At 41.8% G+C, this 19,921-nt stretch overlaps 1 protein-coding gene across 2 annotated transcripts in view; it reads left to right on the top strand.

Moving 5' to 3' along the window:
• The first annotated feature begins 1,282 nt into the window (after positions 1-1,282).
• LOC124856185 (zinc finger protein 385A-like) overlaps positions 1,283-19,921 on the top strand; it is a 56,899-nt gene continuing 38,260 nt past the window's right edge. The window contains exon 1 of one of the 2 annotated variants that reach the window (XM_047346450.1): positions 1,283-1,690. In XM_047346450.1, the coding sequence (XP_047202406.1) occupies positions 1,678-1,690 (13 nt within the window). In that variant the 5' untranslated portion in view covers positions 1,283-1,677. Of the gene's footprint in view, positions 1,691-12,326; positions 12,768-19,921 lie in introns of those variants that run through there. The other variant, XM_047346451.1, reaches the window with a different exon arrangement.

Genomic DNA, 19,921 nt, shown 5'->3' with positions numbered 1-19,921 from the left:
TATGCAAAATGGTTGGGTATGAATCCGGTGAAATTTGTGCATGCATGTAATGTGTTTTTAAGTGAAAGAGAGACACAAATTTGTGTGTTGGTGTGTAACTGTATCCCCTGATGAAATGTGCTTACTGCTCCAGTTTGCTGTCCTTTCTTACTGTCCCTGAACCTAACCTCTACGTGGCATGTTGCCAGAAGGTGCTGGTGCCTCTGTTTCCTGGGCATTTGCATTATACAAATGGAATAAAACTGAGATTTTATGCTTAAAATAAACCTGGAATGTGAGTTTAAATGGACAAATATTTAGAAGTGGGCCCCACCATACATGACAAGGCACTAGTTGTTTTACTCTTAACTTTAGACATTTACAACAACTTATCTCTAAAATACCATTGTTGCATGTTTATATTTTTGTAAGATTAATCCCACCACATGTTTATTTTCCGCTCTGTGTCTCTGATAAGGCAGAGTGGAGCTCAGCCGTCCTCTACATCAGAATTAGACTGACATTTACTCGACATTGCACCACGCGGCAGTTTCACCTCAACCCTCGTCTCCTGCTCCTCCGCTCAGTACTTTCCTACCTCTTTAAAATGACACTTGCAAGCACATTTCAGATATCTGATATGAATCTACACCTTAACCGGCAGTGTAGAGGAATTGACATGTGGGCACACAGAGCACCCACAGTATCGTGTTTGCAAAGTTTGCAGGGACTGTGTTAATGTCAAAGCCACGCATTTAATTTTCATCAATGCTTTATGTATATTAGTTTAACTTAGATTCCAGCGTCTTGTGCCGATTTTCATCAAGGTCTCCTCCTCACATATAGTAGCCCCTCTTTCAAATACATTTGAAAATTGTATGGGAGCAGATAGAAAAGTCACCTCACCTTTAGTCACCAAAAATGCTTTAAGTCAGATATTTAAAGTTTGTTAGTCAGCAACATTTGTCTACAACCTTATAGAATCCTTACTGCCTGCAATGCATCTTTTTATCCACCAAATAAAAATTTCATTTGCTTCTTCATCTTTAGGTGTAGTTTCAGTGACTTGACATCCTCCTGGTTCTCCACAGCACCCAATCTGCATTCCTTATTTCCTTTGATCTGCCATCCGTTGCTGGGTTTTCCCTCCTCCGTCCTGCCCCTCCTTCACTTATTTTCTCTCTCTCTCTGCCTCTGCCTGTATCTCCCCCTTCCACAGTTGTCCTCACATATTAGGTTCCCCTGTCCTAAGAAGCAGAATTAGCCTGGAATCTTGTGCACTTGTTTCCTTCAATCCTAGGCAAGAGGTGACAGCTTAAAGGGAAAACAACGGGGAAATACAGACAGACCCTTAAAGGGATTTTAAAAAGAACTAAAAAGGGAGGATAAATTGGGTAAAAGGAAGATAAGCAAGATGAACATGCACATGCTTGTTGTTTGATGTGGCTACACTGAAGGCATGTGGCTGCCTGCGCAGAGCATTTCCCTCCACACTCTCCAGCTGACTGGTGGAAGATCTGCATTCATGTGGTTGAGCGCTAAATGATTTATCTCCCCACAATAACTTGAGAATAAATTCTTTGCTCCATTCAACACGGACATCTCTATACTACTTTAAGCTGGCTGACGTTATGACTTCTGGACTTTTGGAGAACGGATCTAAATCAGTTTGAATAACGAGAAGAACGGAAATAGCAAATGTGGGGCTCAGGTAAGGTTATAACTGTGCACTGAGAAATAAGAAGAAGCACCTAAAGGTCGGAGTACCTGTTCGTTGATGACTTTAAAAAGAGCCGAGAGGCTAGATCAGCAGGGGTCCTCTCATAATTGCCTTTTCCGAACAGAACTTAAGAGCAAATGACACAGAACACAAGGCTGTGAAGGTTTTATTGGTTTGATGAAAGTTAAGGCAATCACCTACAGCACGTGTAATACATCTTTCTCCTTAATTCTGCTCTAAGGGGTATGATGCAGTAAAAGGAGTGATGGAGGAAAGGAGAGGGATACAAGGAGAAAGAGAAGAGAGCAAGTTCATCTGTATACAATGACTGGCTTTATGGTATATGTTGGTGGTGGCAGAGTCATGCTGTGGGGATGTTTTTCTTCAGCAGGGGCAGAGAGACTGGTCAGAGCTGAGGGGAACATTTAACCAGAGCTACAATGGAATGGTTTGGATCAAAGTGTATTAATGTCCTGGAATGACTCAGTCAAAGTCCAGACATAAATTGAATATTTTACGAGACTTGAAAACTGTTGCACTTTGACTCTCTTCACCTGATCTGACTGAGCCTGAGCTATTTTGCAAAAGAATGGGGAAACTTGTCAGGTTTGTGCAAAGGTGGTAGAGACGTACTCCAAAAATCTTCCAGCTGTTAAAGCATCAAAAGGTGAACTTTTGACTCAGTCAGGCTGAATATAAATGAATGCAACACCCTTCAGATTTTTATTTAGAAAGAAATTTGAAATCTGTTTTTCAACTTCACAAATGTGCATTCCTTTGTGTTGGTCTGTCACAGAAAATTACAATAAATACATTAAAAGTTGTGGTTGTAAGGTCACAAACCAAAAAACTTCAAGGTGTATTAATACTATTGCAAGCTACTCTATTTCCTGACATTAAAGCTGCCCCTCCATCAGCTTTACAGCAGAAATATCAGGCACACATACAAAGCCCCAGGTGGTGGAAACAAAAAGTCAACAAAACTTAAACTCAATGACTGCATTCTGCCTGAGGAAGACATGTAACTGACTGACACACTCTGTGTGTGTTTTCCTCCTGCTGTTGTAAAAACAACTAATTCTGAAACAGATCTTGATTTAAAAACGAAAGAGAAAGTAAGAAAATCTTTGGAAGATTTTGAGCTAAAATGTGGAAATCTTATAGGTTACAATATACTTTTTAAACATCATGAGTAGTGTTTTGGCACCCACTATAAGTGTGATTTATAGGCTAACCCGATATATTAGGGAAAAAATCTCTTATTCAGAAGATTTTTGGATGAGACCTTTATGAGAGTAAGGAAAATCAGAGATGTGACAATTTATGTTCATTTACAGTAGAAGAGATGTGTTACTGCTTAATCAGCTTCAGTTTAATCTAATTCTTTTTAATTCTGTGTATTTATTTTTTTAAATTTTAATTCTAATTTAATTTCAAAAAATATATCAGTTTTTATTTACCTTGCATTAAAGGAAAACTGTCATTATTTATACCCTTCTTGATAATCACTGGAAACATCTCTATTGGTATTATGGCAATCAAAGTAATCCTAAACTTTCTGGTCAGGTTTTTGCATCTTTCCACTGATATTTTGACAATTTATCTTCTTTGATGAGCTCCAAGTGTTTGAGGTTGGAAAGCATCCTGTCCATCTTTAGTTCTCTCCATGGATTCTCTATCATATCTTAGTCAGTACTTTGGCAGGAGCACTACAAAACAAGAATATTATTATAATTCAGATAAAACATCTATATATAGAAATACTCGTACTCGTACTCGTAGTCTTCCGCTTTATCCGGGACCAGGTTGTGGGGGTAGCAGACTCAGCAGAGACGCCCAGACGTCCCTCTCCCCAGACACCTCCTCCAGCTCCTCCGGGGGGAGCCCAAGGCGTTCCCAGGCCAGCCGAGAGACATAGTCCCTCCAACGTGTCCTGGGTCTCCTTCCGGTGGGACGTGCCTGGAACACCTCCCGAGGAAGGCGTCCAGAAGGCATCCGGTATAGATGCCCGAGCCACCTCAACTGGCTCCTCTCGATGTGGAGGAGTAGCGGCTCTACTCCGAGCTCCTCCCGGATGGCCGAGCTCCTCACCCTATCTCTAAGGGAGTGCCCGGCCACCCTACAGAGGAAGCTCATTTCCGCCGCTTGTATCCGGGATCTCGTTCTTTCGGTCATGACACAAAGTTCATGGCCATAGATGAGGGTAGGAATGTAGACCGACCGGTAAATCGAGAGCTTTGCTTTTCGGCTCAGCTTTCTCTTCACCACAACGGACCGGCACAGCGCCCCCATTACTGTGGCAGCCGCACCGATCCGTCTGTCGATCTCCCGCTCCATTCTTCCCTCACTCGTGAACAAGACCCCGAGATACTTAAACTCCTCCACTTGAGGCAGGAACTCCCCTCCAACCTGAAGAGGACAAGCCACCCTTTTCCGGTCGAGAACCATGGCCTCGGACTTGGAGGAGCTGATCTTCATCCCAGCCGCTTCACACTCGGCTGCGAACCGCCCCATTGCATGCTGTAGGTCTTGGCTAGAGGGGGCCAGCAGGACCACGTCATCTGCAAAAAGAAGAGACGAAATCCTCTGGTCCCCAAACCAAACCCCCTCCGGCCCTTGGCTGCGCCTAGAAATCCTGTCCATAAAAGTTATGAACAGGACCGGTGACAAAGGGCAGCCCTGCCGGAGTCCAACATGCACTGGGAACAGGTCCGACTTAGTGCCGGCAATGCGAACCAAACTCCTGCTCCGCTTGTACAGAGATCGGATGGCCCCTAGTAAAGGGCCCCCGATTCCATACTCCTGGAGCACCCACCACAGGGCATCACGAGGGACACAGTCAAATGCTTTCTCCAGGTCCACAAAACACATGTGGACCGGTTGGGCAAACTCCCATGAACCCTCAAGTACCCTGTAGAAGGTATAGAACTGGTCCAGTGTTCCACGGCCGGGACGAAAACCACACTGCTCCTCCTGAAGCCGGGGTTCGACTATCGGCCGGACTCTCCTCTCCAATACCCTGGCATAGGCCTTACCAGGAAGGCTGAGGAGTGTGATCCCCCTGTAGTTGGAACACACCCTCCGGTCACCCTTCTTATGTAGGGGGACCACCACCCCAGTCTGCCAATCCAGAGGCACTGCCCCGACCGCCACGCAATGTTGAAGAGGCGTGTCAACCATGACAGCCCCACAACATCCAAAGACTTGAGGTACTCAGGGCGGATCTCGTCCAACCCCGAAGCCCTGCCACCGCGGAGCTTTTTAACCACCTCGGTGACTTCAGCCTGGGTGATGAAAGAGTCCAACCCCGAGTCCCCAGCCTCTGTTTCCACCAGGGAATGCGTAATGGCAGGATTGAAGAGTTTCTCAAAGTACTCCTTCCACCGGCCGATAATGTCCCCAGTCGAGGTCAGCAGCTCCCCACCCCCACTATAAACAGTGTTGGCGAAGCACTGCTTCCCCCTCCTGAGGCGCCGGACGGTTTGCCAAAATCACTTCGGGGCCAACCGGTAGTCCTTCTCCATGGCCTCACCGAACTCCTCCCAGGTCCGTGTTTTTGCCTCTGCCACCGTCCGGGCCGCGGTACGCATGGCCCCATGGTACCCGTCAGCCGCCTCAGGAGTCCCACAAGCCAACCACAGCCGATAGGACTCCTTCTTCGGCTTGACAGCATCCCTTACTGCCGGTGTCCACCACCGGGTTCGGGGATTGCTGCCGCGACAAGCACCGCAGACCTTTCGGCCGCAGCTACGGGCAGCAGCACCGACAATAGATGCGGAGAACATGGTCCACTCGGACTCTATGTCTACAACATCCCCCGGGATCTGGTCAAAGCTCTCCTGGAGGTGAGAGTTGAATACATCCCTGGCCAAGGGGTCCGCCAGACGTTCCCAGCAGACCCTCACTATGCGCTTGGGCCTGCCAAGTCTGTCCGGCTTTCTCCTCCCCCAGCGGATCCAAATCACCACCAGGTGGTGATCAGTGGACAGCTCAGCCCCTCTCTTCACCCGAGTGTCCAAAACATGCGGCCGAAGGTCTGATGATACGACAACAAAGTCGATCATTGACCTCCTGCCTAGGGTATCCTGGTGCCAAGTGCACTGATGGACACCCTTATGTTTGAACATGGTGTTCATTATGGACAATCCGTGACTAGCACAGAAGTCCAATAACAAAACACTGCTCGGATTCAGATCGAGGAGGCCATTCCTCCCGATCACGCCTATCCAGGTGTTACTGTCGTTCCCCACGTGGGCGTTGAAGTCCCCCAGCAGAATAATGGAGTCCCCAGGAGGGGCACTATCCAGCACCCCCGACAGGGACGCCAAGAAGGCCGGGTACTCCGCACTACCACTCGCCCGTAGGCTGAAATGATAGTCAGAGACCTCTCCCCAACCCGAAGGCGCAGGGATTTGACCCTCTCATCCACTGGGGTAAACCCCAACACGAGACGGCTGAGATGGGGGGCGACAAGCAAACCCACCCCAGCCCGCCGCCTCTCCCCGTGGGCCACTCCAGAGTAGAAGAGAGTCCAAACCCTCTCAAGGAGATGTGTTCCAGAGCCCACGCTTGTGGAGGCGAGCCCGACTATTTCTAGTCGATATCTCTCGACCTCCCGCACCAGCTCAGGCTCCTTGCCCCCCAGCGAGGTGACACGTCCCTAGTATATAGAAATACATATATCTATATATAGATGTACATAGATGTCACAACCTGCACAGTCCTTTTTTATTCCAATGTACAGTACAAACCAAAGGTTTGGACTCACCTTCTCATTCAAAGAGTTTTCTTTATTTTCATGACTATGAATATTGTAGCTTCACACTGAAGGCATCAAAACTATGAATTAACACATGTGGAATTATATACTGAACAAAAAAGTGTGAAACAACTGAAAATATGTCTTATATTCTAGGTTCTTCAAAGTATCCACCTTTTGCTTTGATTACTGCTCTGCACACCCTTGGCATTCTGTTGATGAGCTTCAAGAGGTAGTCACCTGAAATGGTTTTCACTTCACAGGTGTGCCCTGTCAGGTTTAATAAGTGGGATTTCAAGCCTTATAAATGGGGTTGGGACCATCAGTTATGTTGTGCAGGAAGTGGATACAGTACACAGCTGATAGTCCTACTGAATAGACTGTTTGAATTTGTATTATGGCAAGAAAAAAGTAGCTAAGTAAAGAAAAACGAGTGGCCATCATTACTTTAAGAAATGAAGGTCAGTCAGTCCGAACAATTGGGAAAACTTTGAAAGTGTCCCCAAGTGCAGTCGCAAAAACCACCAAGCGCTACAAAGAAACTGGCTCACATGAGGACTGCCCCAGGAAAGGAAGACCAAGAGTCACTTCTGCTGCGGACAATAAGTTCATCCAAGTCACCAGCCTCAGAAATCGCAGGTTAACAGCAGCTCAGATTAGAGAACAGGTCAATGCCACACAGAGTTCTAGCAGCAGACACATCTCTAGAACAACTGTTAAGAGGAGACTGTGTGAATCAGGCCTTCGTGGTAAAATAGCTGCTAGGAAACCACTGCTGAGGACAGGCAACAAGCAGAAGAGACTTGTTTGGGCTAAAGAACACAAGGAATGGACATTAGACCAGTGGAAATCTGTGTTTTGGTCTGATGAGTCCAAGTTTGAGATCTTCGGTTCTTTGTGCGGTGCAGAAGAGGTGAACGGATGGACTCCACATGCCTGGTTCCCACCGTGAAGCATGGAGGAGGAGGTGTGATGGTGTGGGGGTGCTTTGCTGGTGACACTGTTGGGGATTTATTCAAAATTGAAGGCATACTGAACCAGCATGGCTACGACAGCATCTTGCAGCGGCATGCTATTCCATCCGGTTTGCGTTTAGTTGGACCATCATTTATTTTTCAACAGGACAATGACCCCAAACACACCTCCAGGCTGTGTAAGGGCTATTTGACCAAGAAGGAGAGTGATGGGGTGCTGCACCAGATGACCTGGCCTCCACAGTCACCGGACCTGAACCCAATCGAGATGGTTTGGGGTGAGCTGGACCACAGAGTGAAGGCAAAAGGGCCAACAAGTGATAAGCATCTCTGGGAACTCCTTCAAGAGTGTTGGAAAATCATTTCAGGTGACTACGTCTTGAAGCTCATCAACAGAATACCAAGAGTGTGCGGAGCAGTAATCAAAGCAAAAGGAGGCTACTTTGAAGAACCTAGACTATAAGACATATTTTCAGTTGTTTCACACTTTTTTGTTCAGTATATAATTCCACATGTGTTAATTCATAGTTTTGATGCCTTCAGTGTGAAGCTACAATATTCATAGTCATGAAAATAAAGACAACTCTTTGAATGAGAAGGTGTGTCCAAACCTTTGGTCTGTACTGTATATAGGGTGGTATGTATACCCTAACAAATGACACGAGAAATGTATCATTAGTTCAACAACATGAAACAAACAACTTGTCACTTCAGGTTAAAAACTAAACCCAGTTTAAATTGTGAATCAGTTTGCTTTATCTCAGAACATCAAAACAAAAAGACTAAAGCTAAGCTGTCTGGTACATGAGAAAAGTAAAGCATGATCCTGTCATCTCCTCCTCATAGTGAAGCACTTTAACCTGTTAGCTGACTATAACGCTTGCTTAAGACACTTTCCTTGGGAGTTGCACATCAGATGAAGACATCAGTTGGCAAGACTCTCATCTGGAATCACTGCTAACGACCAAAGCTAAATTTAGTTTAACAAGGTTGTCGACACAGTTATAGCCTCCTGGGGCAGACTGAGGGAATGAGAAGATGGCAGAGGTCACAATAATGTAATCCTCACTGCACAGCTCACAGCCAAATAATATTCATTAACGCTCTGATACAGAATGTTATGATTTTGGGATTTTTTTACATAAATATTATAAATATTGTTTACGTGAATAACACAAAAGTTTCAAACCACACGTTGTTTTTTTTTTTTTTATAAATCAAAGCTCAGAGTAAATGGGCTGTCACATGAGTGTCAAAGATCATAAGAACCGTTGGCTCCTTGAAGGCAAATGATAAGCTAGAGTATAAAGACGTAAGAGATGATTTCAGACTTTTGAAAATATCAGATAATTAAGCTGATACACCATGGTCTTTGCACATTGGCCAGAAATGGGTTGTTTATGGGCACTAAATGGGAGGAAGATGGGACAAAATGGCAACACCTGTGCATTGGTGTTTCTGGCGTTAATGCTGCTCTCGGTGAACCCCTTGTTCTACACCCAAGAATGCAATAACAAGTTTAATTGTTTGTTAATTTGAGAAAATACATTTATCCATTGCTTGGTTTTCAAGATATATGATTAGTGTAGAATAATTAGGTGCAGAATTGACCTATCTATACATTGCTATTGCCGTGCTAATCTAAATCTAAGATTGTCTTGAAGAACAAATAATTATGAATCTCAAACTGTCTTTTACAGAATTTATGCACAACAGATTATTTAAAAAAAATGTGAAATAGGCTTAATTCGATAGTCCGTCCGGCCGTCCTTCCATCATCTATGCCTCCTTATCCTTGCAAGGTTGCAGGGGCCTATCTCCAGCAGTCATCAGGAGAGAAGCAGGGGACAACCTTGACAGGTCACCAGTCCATCATGGGGCAACAAAAAGACACACAGGACAAACAAACATGCACACACATTCAACCATGCACACACATTAAGACCTAGGGGCAACTTACAGACACCAATTGACTAACAGTCATGTTTTAGACTGTTTGAGGAAACTGGAGAGAACCAATGCATAAACGGGGAGAACATGGAAACTCCATGCAAAAAGACCTCGGTCTGGGATTCAAACCCAGGAAGGATGTGGCTGCAAGGAAAATGTGCTAACAACTGTGCTATCATACAGCCTCACATTATATAACTTTAGCTTAATTTACAATTCACTAGAATGTAGTCTAATCCCCTAAATACCTTGAACCAAGACAACAACATACTGCGGACATACACAGTACAAGTATACTAAATATACTGGTGTTTCCCTTTGTGTCCCAAAATAATCAGTTGTCTCTGATGGTAAGAAAAATGCTTAGATCCTTAGACATTATGCAAATTGAAAAATAATGAATGATGTATGTAGTTTATTATGGGGAAAACTCAATTTGAGTTATGTGATGAACCAGCTGATTTATGATCTGGTGTTGTTCCCTCAATAATCTCTTTTGAACTTCAAATTATTGTAAATTTGAGGCTAAATAACATAAAATATATTTTCAAAATCTTTCTTTGTTTTGATACCTTTTAAAAAGGCATGTCTTCCTAAGACACATTGGAAGAATACATAAAGTGAACCCCAGAATATCAAAAAGAGCATTTCATTATAACGTTGATGAAGCTCTCAGACCATGACATTTGCCTTTGCATATATTTAAATAATAAAAGCTTATTAGAGTTTCAGAGATCACAGTGCCGTGTGCTGCGTAAATGAATAGGCCTGTAATACATTTTTATAATCAACAGCCCTGTAAACATCATAAAAGTTTGCTATAAATCCCCGACAGAGCAACACCCACACACACGCACACACATGCAGGGTGGTTTGTAACATGAGCCCAGTGGTCTGGTTTCATCCTCCCATGGTGACATCCATTAAAGTCATGCTGCGTCTGACCCTGCACCCTCAGACAGCCATATTAGCACCTGGCCCATTGGGTACAATAATACACCTGTCTGCATTATTCAGGCCGGCTCTACTAATGAGGAAACTTTATCACACTAACTCAAGAGCTCTGTCCCAGGTTCACACAGGCTTAAACAGAACTGAGCCTTTCAAATGTACTCATTCGCCTAAAAGGGTTTTCAAAGTTTGATTTATGTGATACACAAACACAGAGTAGTGCACAATTGTGAAGTAGGAGGAAAATAACAGGCTAGTGTTTTACATATTGGCTCAGTGTCACTGAGCCAATATTTTGTAGACGTTCCTTTTGCTGCAAAGCTTTGATTGTAGGTCTGGTTGTATGTTTAGGGCTGTTGCCCTGCTGGACAGTGAACCTCCACTTCTAGTCTATTGGAGCATCTAACAGGTTGTTTTAGGGTTGCCCTGTATGCAAGCATTCCCACAGCATGATGCGGCCACAACCATGTTTCACAGAGGGAATGGCATGTTCAGCTTGATGTACTATGCAAATCTTCTCCAAAACACACATGTAGATCTTATCTGACAAGATTCCTCATGTTTGCTGTCCCTCGCTACATGGCTCGTAGCGAACTGCAAACAGGACATCTGATGGCTTTCTTTCAGCAATGACTTCCTGCGTAGAGTACACAACTAATAGCTGTCAACAGATTCTTCCACCTGAGCTGTGGATCTCAGCAGCTCCTTCAGAGTTGTCATGGGCCTCTTTTTTACTTCTCTGATTAATGCTCTTGCTTCCCAGCCTGTCAGTTCAGAAGGGAATCCATGTTTTTGTAGGTCTGCAGTGCCATTCTCTTTCCATTTTTAGATGATGGATTGAAAAAAGCTCTGTGAGATGTTCAGAGCTTGGAATAAGGTTTTATAACCTAACCCTGCTTTAGGTTTCTCCACAGCTTCATCCTTGACTTGTCTGCTTACAAACATTGAAGGTCTTCAAAAAACAGTTTTATACTGAGATCAAATTACACACTGGTGGACTATATTTACTAATGAGGTGACTTTTGACTTTAGCGGTGTAAATGGGGCTGAATGCAAAGGGACTCCCCACTTTTGTGATTATATTTGTAAAAAAATCTTTGGGTTGGCCTTATTTCATAAAATCTTAATTAAATACATTGGAGCTTGTGGTTCTAATATGACAAAGTGTGAAAAGGTTCTATGTGTGAATTCTTTGACGAGGCAAGGATTTTCTTGCTGTCAGCATAACTCTTATATTACCTAAAGCTTAATTTTTTGTGACAGCCTAATGTAATTTGACAGTGTTTTATAAAGTCTTTAAACATCCATTAGCACACAGTTCTGCACTATTCTGCTATATGCTGCTAAAGATGTGCATGGAAAGAATATTTGAGCTCATTCGGCAGACTTAGCCTCTGACTATCAAGCAGCTGTCAGCTTTTCTCTTCGTCCTGCTGTTTCAACACATCTTCCACATTTCCTCAGCCAACACGTCCATGCAGGAGTCAGTTTATATTATCCTCAATCTCTCCTAACCTCCACACAATGTTTCAGTGAGTCTCTGGAGCTGTCAGTCTGCGTTGCACCTTTGTGTCTGCTTTTCTTTTTGTTTTCCTTGCACAACTTTCTATGAACTCTGTCAGCGTTTTTATTTTTTTCAAAACACACCTGCAACCTAAGAGTCTAAAGACTTGTAGACACCAGTGAAAACATCCAGGGTTATAGAGGAAGAACATGTTATGAGACTGGGTATTAATGCACCTGACAAACGAGTGAAAGGAGGATGGGTGTGCAGTGAGACAAGGAAACATGAATGAAAAACGGCCAGTAGTAGACAGCAAAGAAATGGTGACAAAGAGGAAAAGAGAGCAGAAATGACAGCTGCATTATCACTCTGCCTCCTGATTCAAACACCACAAGTAAATGCTCTTCTCTGGCTTGTCTCATTGGTTGCGCCTCCAGCCAATCACAGCTCTGGAATGCAAGGTGCCTTTAGGTTATACCCAACCCCAAAATATGAGGGAGAGACAGAGAGAGGCATGCTGTAGTGCAGAGGTTCCTCCTGTGAGGCAAGCCTCCATCTCTCTGGTGTTCGTCCTGCTAGACAGAATACATCACAGTGAATAAATTACAGGGCTCCTTGCAGTAGGTTGAGTGCATGTTGTTGTGCAGCTCAAGCTGCTGGGTTTTGTCCTAAGTCAACAGCTGGTTGAGCAGTGTCGAGATCAGAGGCAGAGGGAGCTTCTTGCGAGGACAAGGAGAACGAAGAGGTGAACGAAATTAGGTGCAGGCGCTAAAAAGTCAAAGTTGTGGTGTTGATTGGGTTCTTCCACCTTAAATGAGAAATGTAGGGCGCCAAAGATTTGAGTCATCCCTGTAGCAGACTGAGGAGTAGAGGAGTGAAACGGGAAGACAACGTGGGAAACAGAAGTGGAAGGATTCAGGATGATCCTGGGTAAGACAGCATTTGAGAGCTTTCATTTCTTTTTACCACTGTTGATCTGATTGCCTGGCTTCTTACAGGTACACAGCTTCCTTTCAGGATGGTCAAAGTTTTGGCTGTTTTATTCTGCTCAGTTTACAAAATTTTTGGGGGCATACACCAACTAGAAACTGCATGGTTCACCGATTGTCTCGTTTTTGGAAAATCTTTCTTATAGGCTGTGTTATATTCTGGAGGAAATTTCTCATGAGATCAAGATATATCTTTTCAGCCCAAAATGTAGAAAATAAATACCAGAAAAACACCTATTATTGGTCGACGGTATTACACCAAATATGCCAAACAGGATTATTATTACAAAATGCTCTTTTACAAAGCCGTGTTTCTTAGTCGTTTTTTTTTTTTTTTTCTTTTGATAAATGAAATGAGCTGTTTTCCATTTTAAGTACCTAGAGCTGCTGTGACAATATCCTTATGTTGCCATGTATGTCGCCATGACTAGAACCCAGTTTTACATGGATCTAAACATAAAGAATGTCGCGTTTTGTGTAATGTCATATCCTTTTATGTGTATGAAGTAAGTGCATCGCTTATATTTGTATAGTGCACATGTATTGGGGTAGAGAGTATAGGATGTGCAGTCTGCTAACTTGTCAGAGCAGAGGGATTAACATTATCCTCATAATTCTTCCATACAAAATGACTGCCATATCATCTTGGGATGAAAGTTTAATAATAATAATTATGTAAACTATTCAGAAAATAGATGAAATTCCTAGCCACCCGGGTTATCTTCAATCATTCTGTTGACGTTAAATCCAAACAGAGAGTCTGCATAATGCAGCATCAGATTGTGTAATGATATCATTGAGTTATTGAATTACTGTGTTATCTGAGTAGGATTTGTATAAATATTTCCAAAAATATACATCATTCTAACAAAATATGGAAGAACGAAATGCTGTAATGCCTAGTCTTTGCCTGTAGATGGCGATAACATTGATGTTAGTAACATTGATAATGATTTTAACAACTATAACAAAAGTCCAGTTCCATCAGATCATAACAGGTTTTCCCACGATGTTTTTGGTAGATTTTAGTCAAAGCTGGATGGTTTCCTTTGAAGAGAAGACTGCTGTCTTTGAACCCTACTATTTACTCTAGATATCTAGAGTACATGCCATTGATGCAAAATGTAGAACAAAACCAGCACAAACCAGAAATTTCTGCGGCTTCTTAGTTGTTGCCATTTGTTGGCTCTTTTTGGACCCTTATCCTGACTGATACCTTTGTACAATGAGATTGGTTTGATCCTTCACTGAGAATAATGGCTTTAACTAAAGGAAGCAAATGAGATAATGTCAGAAAGATCATCCCAGCACAGCTGGGTGTTATTTATGATTGAGTAGATTCTGTATAATTGTTTGCAGGTGTAAACTCAAGAAAACTGATTGCTGAAACTAAATCAAAAGGTGCTTAAGGCAAGTATTAGGTACTTATGCAACCATTTTCCCTGCAACACATTTGTTTGTTTTTCAGTTTAATAATAGAGTCACATTATAGGTGGATTTTGGTTTGATTTTATGACATCACAAAACCTGACATTTCATCAGGGCTTTTACACACACTATATGCTTCTACATCAAAACTTGACTTGCAATAGTTGGGAAAGAAATTTATAATTATACACACATGAATGGAGATTAGTTGGCTTTTGTATAGTAGATTTAATCATCAATATATTTGTCACTGTACTGACAATATTTAATGTCCTGCAGTGAAACAATCTCAACCCCAATTTTGAGCATAAAGCCTATATTTTGTGATGCAGTTACAACAAGGCGTCTCACTCTATCTCATCTTGTCAATTTACTAATAACAGTAATAATGATTTCAACATGTAGCTTCTCAGTAAATTTGATTAACTGCAGTGACCTTGTTCCACGTAGGTTTTCGCTCACTGAATATTTGCTTTCTCTCAGCCCTGCTTGGGTCTTCCTGTGATCTGACTTTAAGCTCCAGCTTGTGGTAATCCCCTTCCCGGTGCGGAGGCTTTAACTCTACGTGTATTATAAACTCTGAACACACAAACTCATGAACCTGACAACAATGGTAGGTGGAAGTCCATACACTGCTTTATTTGCCTTTTAGGCAGAGAGTTAGACGCAGGCACCAAAATAGCATCAATAACATTGACTGCAAAGATGGTGAGATGAGCACAAGTCCTCTATTCCTCTGTTTACACCATCGTTATGTTGTTCTTGTCATTCTGCTAATCTGTCCTCATCTATCTAATTTTTTAATGAAAGGAAAATGTAGAAAAAAGGTTGAGACTGAGAGATTTGTGCTAAAGCAGGCTCCCTTGATGCACAGGAACGTGGAGCACGGTTTTGTAACTCTTGTGTGATTTTTTTATGATGAATATTTCAGACCCAGGGGTGCTTATTTATTTAAAAGTGAGCCGAGGCTTCCACTAGTCTGATGCAAAGACCTCACTCAGCAGTATGTAAAACTTCATTGCTTGCATCATGGCTTACTAAGCCAGTGTCTCTTTCCCTCTCTCTTTCTCTCTCTCTCTGTGTCACAGATTGCATAAACCTTGTGTTTCTGTGTGTGTTTCTCTATATACTGTACAACCAGCACACGGACATTTCAAACAAACATTTCCCCCTATCATAAATGTCCTCTGAAAGAATCAAACGTACATGCCGCCCCTGATAAACAGTGTGACCTTTAGATCAGGGCGATGCAATGAAGGGTGAAAAGTATTGACATTTAAATTGGAGAAATGCGCCCGTCACCCTGCATGTCTGACCGACTGGCTTGCATTTCAGGCGTCTGGGAAGCTTGAAATAAGTGCGAAGACATGACAAGCTGCTCAAAGTCAGATAAGTGAAGGTCAAATCAAAAGACTACAAATACCACAGACCATAAATAAAAGATGGATCATTAGATGTGTCTTCACTTTAGCCTTCATGGTAACAAATCATTAATGTTGATTTGGTTGCTGAGGTGGGGGTTGGAGGCTGAAGACAAACAATACAGATGTATTTGGATTTTACTCTGATATCTCTAAACTGAATTGAGTGCAACCACTTGCCTAATCATCACCTTATTAGTACACAGAAGTGACGTAAGTGTCATTTTATTTCAATTTAAATGCAGCTGTTCTTTTAAGACCATAGATGTTTGTTAGAAAATGTCAGTGAACCCCTAAAATCTTTTGGATAAAGATTTGGAGACGCTCAAAACAGGGTTAGGGTATGGGGCAGGGTTGGGTTTTTAAACAGGAGCTGGTCTTCAGGAAAGACTGGCAATACAGAAGTAATTGTTGAAAGAAAACTAAACCTTTTTGTAGTTTGCCACAAGCAATGTAGAAACACAAGAAACACATGAAAAAAGGCAAATGGATGTTGCTAAATAGAAGAAAAAAGGTAAACACTGGAAGAAAACCTGTTATAGACTGCAGAAGAGTTGAACCTGGGGCAGAGGTTCACCTTCCAGCAGATCAACCACTCTAAACGAAATGTACAGCCAGACCTACAATACAGCCAGCATCAACGCTCCTGAATAGAAAAGGGTGAAAAAGGATGGCTGGGTACCAGTCCTCGGAGCATCGAGCGTCGACCACACTTTATAATGCACATCTGATGGTGCTGGTGTGCATTGCCCTTTAAAGGCTTCATATTAGTTTCTCCACTTGTCTGCTTTCCTGATTTTCTAATTACAGAGTGGGTTTTCAAGGTCAAGTACAAGGACTGGACAGCCAATTAGAGAAAAAGAAGAGGAAAATATATGTGGGAAGTTTCCCACATAAGAAGTTGTATATCTGAAGTTGGATGTGGATCAAACTACTCTAGTAGACCCATAATTCAAAGATTTGAACTGAATTATTTAAAATAAATTATGATTTATTAACCACCCAAGAAATATTTGCAAATCAGAAAAACTTGTGGATGACTGGACCTGAAAATTACTTTGAGTAAAAAAGCAGTTGATCATTTTATCTCGCACCCTGTCGCTGTGTTGTCACAGCAAAAACGCTTGTCAACATCCTCTTTTGTTTGCCGTCTTTGACAAGGTGTCATGTGACATTAACTGACAAGGGCCATGTTTACACACATGTAAATGCAGCAAAAACCGCTGAAAGCTGGTGCAGCTCTGCTGCAGCCAGAGGGAAAACCTCCACCTTTATTTATCACTTTTTAGGAAGATGATGAGAAAGTTTAAAACCAATGGCAGCATAATTTTCTTTCTGAATTTTCCATTACATTGAGTGTTGCTTCAAAATGGCCCCTTTAGATAAAAACACACACAAAATGTATACTCAGGTAAGCTTACAAATTCATTCTGTAATTATTTGTTTTGTTCTACACTTATGGGATTGCTTACTGCCATTGTGTGTGCTCTATTTATCCAGAGCCATTATTTGCTCTTTTTGCACACATGGTTTCTTTTGTGTGCAGTATTAATGTATGCCCATTCTAACTTACACTCCCAGGTTTCTATAGGTTCATATCTACAGATAAGAGCTGTTCTGCTGTTCCCAGCAGGTGTGTGGATAGTGTGACAAAAGAAATAATAATGCGGTGCTGGTAGTTGTGTTGACATGGTGGAGCTCTAGCTCTCTCTTTTCTCTATGTGGCTTTCTGACAAAGGAAGCGTCTGTTTGCTTTAATCTGCAAAATTTTATGTAATAATCTGAGAAAAACATAACACCAAAATATTTGGGATGTTTTAACTTTTTTTAAATGCCAGCGCGTAAGATGTATACAAGCCTTTTTTGTGGCAGCCAGTTATGATTACATCAGTAAAACTGGATGTAATTAAAAAGCTGCATTACTACAGTAAACACAGACAGTTGAAGGTCTTATGAGACCATTAAGTATGATTTGATAAGGGTTCCTTCTCTGTTTTTAACTCATTAATCAGCACCCACCTTATTATCAAATGTGCTCCACAATAGAAAAAGTAAAGCACCCAGAAGAAACAGTAGGTTTCGATAATTTGGTCCACCACAAACCTGTGATGCAGAAGGCATAAGTGTCGGCATCTTGAATCGGATGATTTGTTAGAGGCGTCGTCTGTCTTACAGTGAGTCAAAACAATGATTATCACCAACTAATTAAACCAACTAAACAGCATTACCAGCACTTAACAGAGTTTATTATGGGTTGATATTGTGGTATGAATGAGGCGAGGTGGTATTGCAGTGAAATTGCCAGGCATTTGGAAGGTATAGGTTTTACAGTGGCTTTGGAGCTGTGGGTGCACAATAGCAACCACATGCAAGCGCACAACACAACCACGCTGCCTCATGCAAAACAAAAATTTAACCTCTGTCAAACTCCATCAAGAGCTGGTAATAGTCTAATGCATCAATGAGGCTTCCTTCTTTTCTGGGGACCTAAGTACCAATTCCTGCAAACTGCACCACTCAAAACCTGGTCTGCATACTTACCAATATATAGTAAATGTTCTGAACTTATACCCTACTTTTCTAGTCACACTGACCTCTCAAAGTACTTTTCAGGGTTCCAATACATTTAATGTCACATTTGCATACTTTTCCAGGCCCCAATTCAGAGCTTTGTCATTCCTTATGTAGCCCATTTAAACAAACGTTCATTATGAATTTATGGAGAATATTTCTATAGAGATCAGACTTTGAATATAGAAGCTGCAAAAGACTGGATGGATGAACAGACATAAATAAAGCATGGATGGATGCAACTTTTACAGAATAAGATTGAGAACACAGTTAGGAAATAAAAATCTCTTCCCATACTTTTGATCAAATCCCATCTTTTTCCAGACTGTGTGGGAACACTGCCCTTTACTCAGTGGGTCACCATAACCCATCTACACACGTTCGCTGGTCAGTAGGCAACGTAGGGTTTACTGTGTCTTGCCCAAGGACACTTCAACATGTGGCACCTGGGTGCTCATTTATTTATTTATTTATTAAGTAAAAAACAATTGAATAAACATAAAGTACAAAAGCTGAATTTAATGCAACAATGAAAGTCGGGATAGTGCACCTATATTTCAAAAAGAACATTTTTAGTCCTCAAAATAAATTGGCTCTTTGGGAGCTTGAACTTCCACGTGCTGAGGAAAAAACTGCAGGAAGGTTTCCCCATTGTTGTTTTTCTTGATCATTCAGCTCAGTCAGGGAATTTTAAGATCTTCAAGTTGGTGTTCCTCCTGTTTTAGTTTTGCTTTTATTTTAGCAGTTTATGGGAAAAATGTAGAAAGTTAAAAACAATTGATAATTCATCAGTTCATCAAAGCTTACATCCTTAATTTGTTTAGCTGAATGTACAAAATGTTATTCTACTCCAGGAAAATTTAAATCCTTTTAAGTATCCTCTTAAATCATTTTCATTGTTGGAGGCACGCTGCTGATCTGGTGGACCAAAGCAAGAGCTGGGTTAATTTCTTGCCTCGGGCCAACTGACAGAAAATAACTGTGAAAAATAAGGCCTGTGTCTTTACTTTGTTCTTGAAGAAAACCCCTTGATCATTTGTGTTGTTGGAGTGAATCTAAACTTACATAAAACATTGATTTCCTGCTTTATGAACTCATCATTTGCCATTGAACATCTTACAAATCAATGAGTAAGAGTTTGAAATGGTCTATGCAAAGCTCTTTCTCACGTGGAAAGATGTTTGTGCACAGCATGCAGGTCATGTCACATGACACAGTGAGTTGCAGCTGCCAATACAGTCTCTCCTTCACTCTCAAAGTCATTGCAAACAGTGAAAAACAGATTGTTAATGAAAAACCCTGGTTTATAGATCAAAAAAATAATATGCATGGACTTTTGCTTTCTTCCTATTATATTTCTTTCAGCAAAACTGCATGGTTACTAGAGGTGTAATACCTCCGGCTAATTAGATAAGAGGATAACTATTGGGTCATGGAAAAAAGGATGAGATTTTAACAAAATCTTTGAGAAACTTAGAATCCAAATATACTTGTTTTCACCAAAACAGTAACGGTTGCACCGTTTAAAAACTACTATCTGGTGATTAGTATTTAGTGTTTCACAAAAGAATAAAGGTTTCATGAATGTGAAATGGTTTTTAAAAGTCTCTAGTTTTAGTGTGAAACAATCCAGTTCAGGTTTGAACAATGTGAGTGTTTTTACACTCTGAAGTGC

Source organism: Girardinichthys multiradiatus, chromosome 20 (assembly GCF_021462225.1).
Source record: "Girardinichthys multiradiatus isolate DD_20200921_A chromosome 20, DD_fGirMul_XY1, whole genome shotgun sequence".
Classification (NCBI taxonomy): domain Eukaryota; kingdom Metazoa; phylum Chordata; class Actinopteri; order Cyprinodontiformes; family Goodeidae; genus Girardinichthys; species Girardinichthys multiradiatus.
Note: the sequence above shows the minus strand (reverse complement) of the source record. Positions and strands in the feature narration are given on the sequence as shown.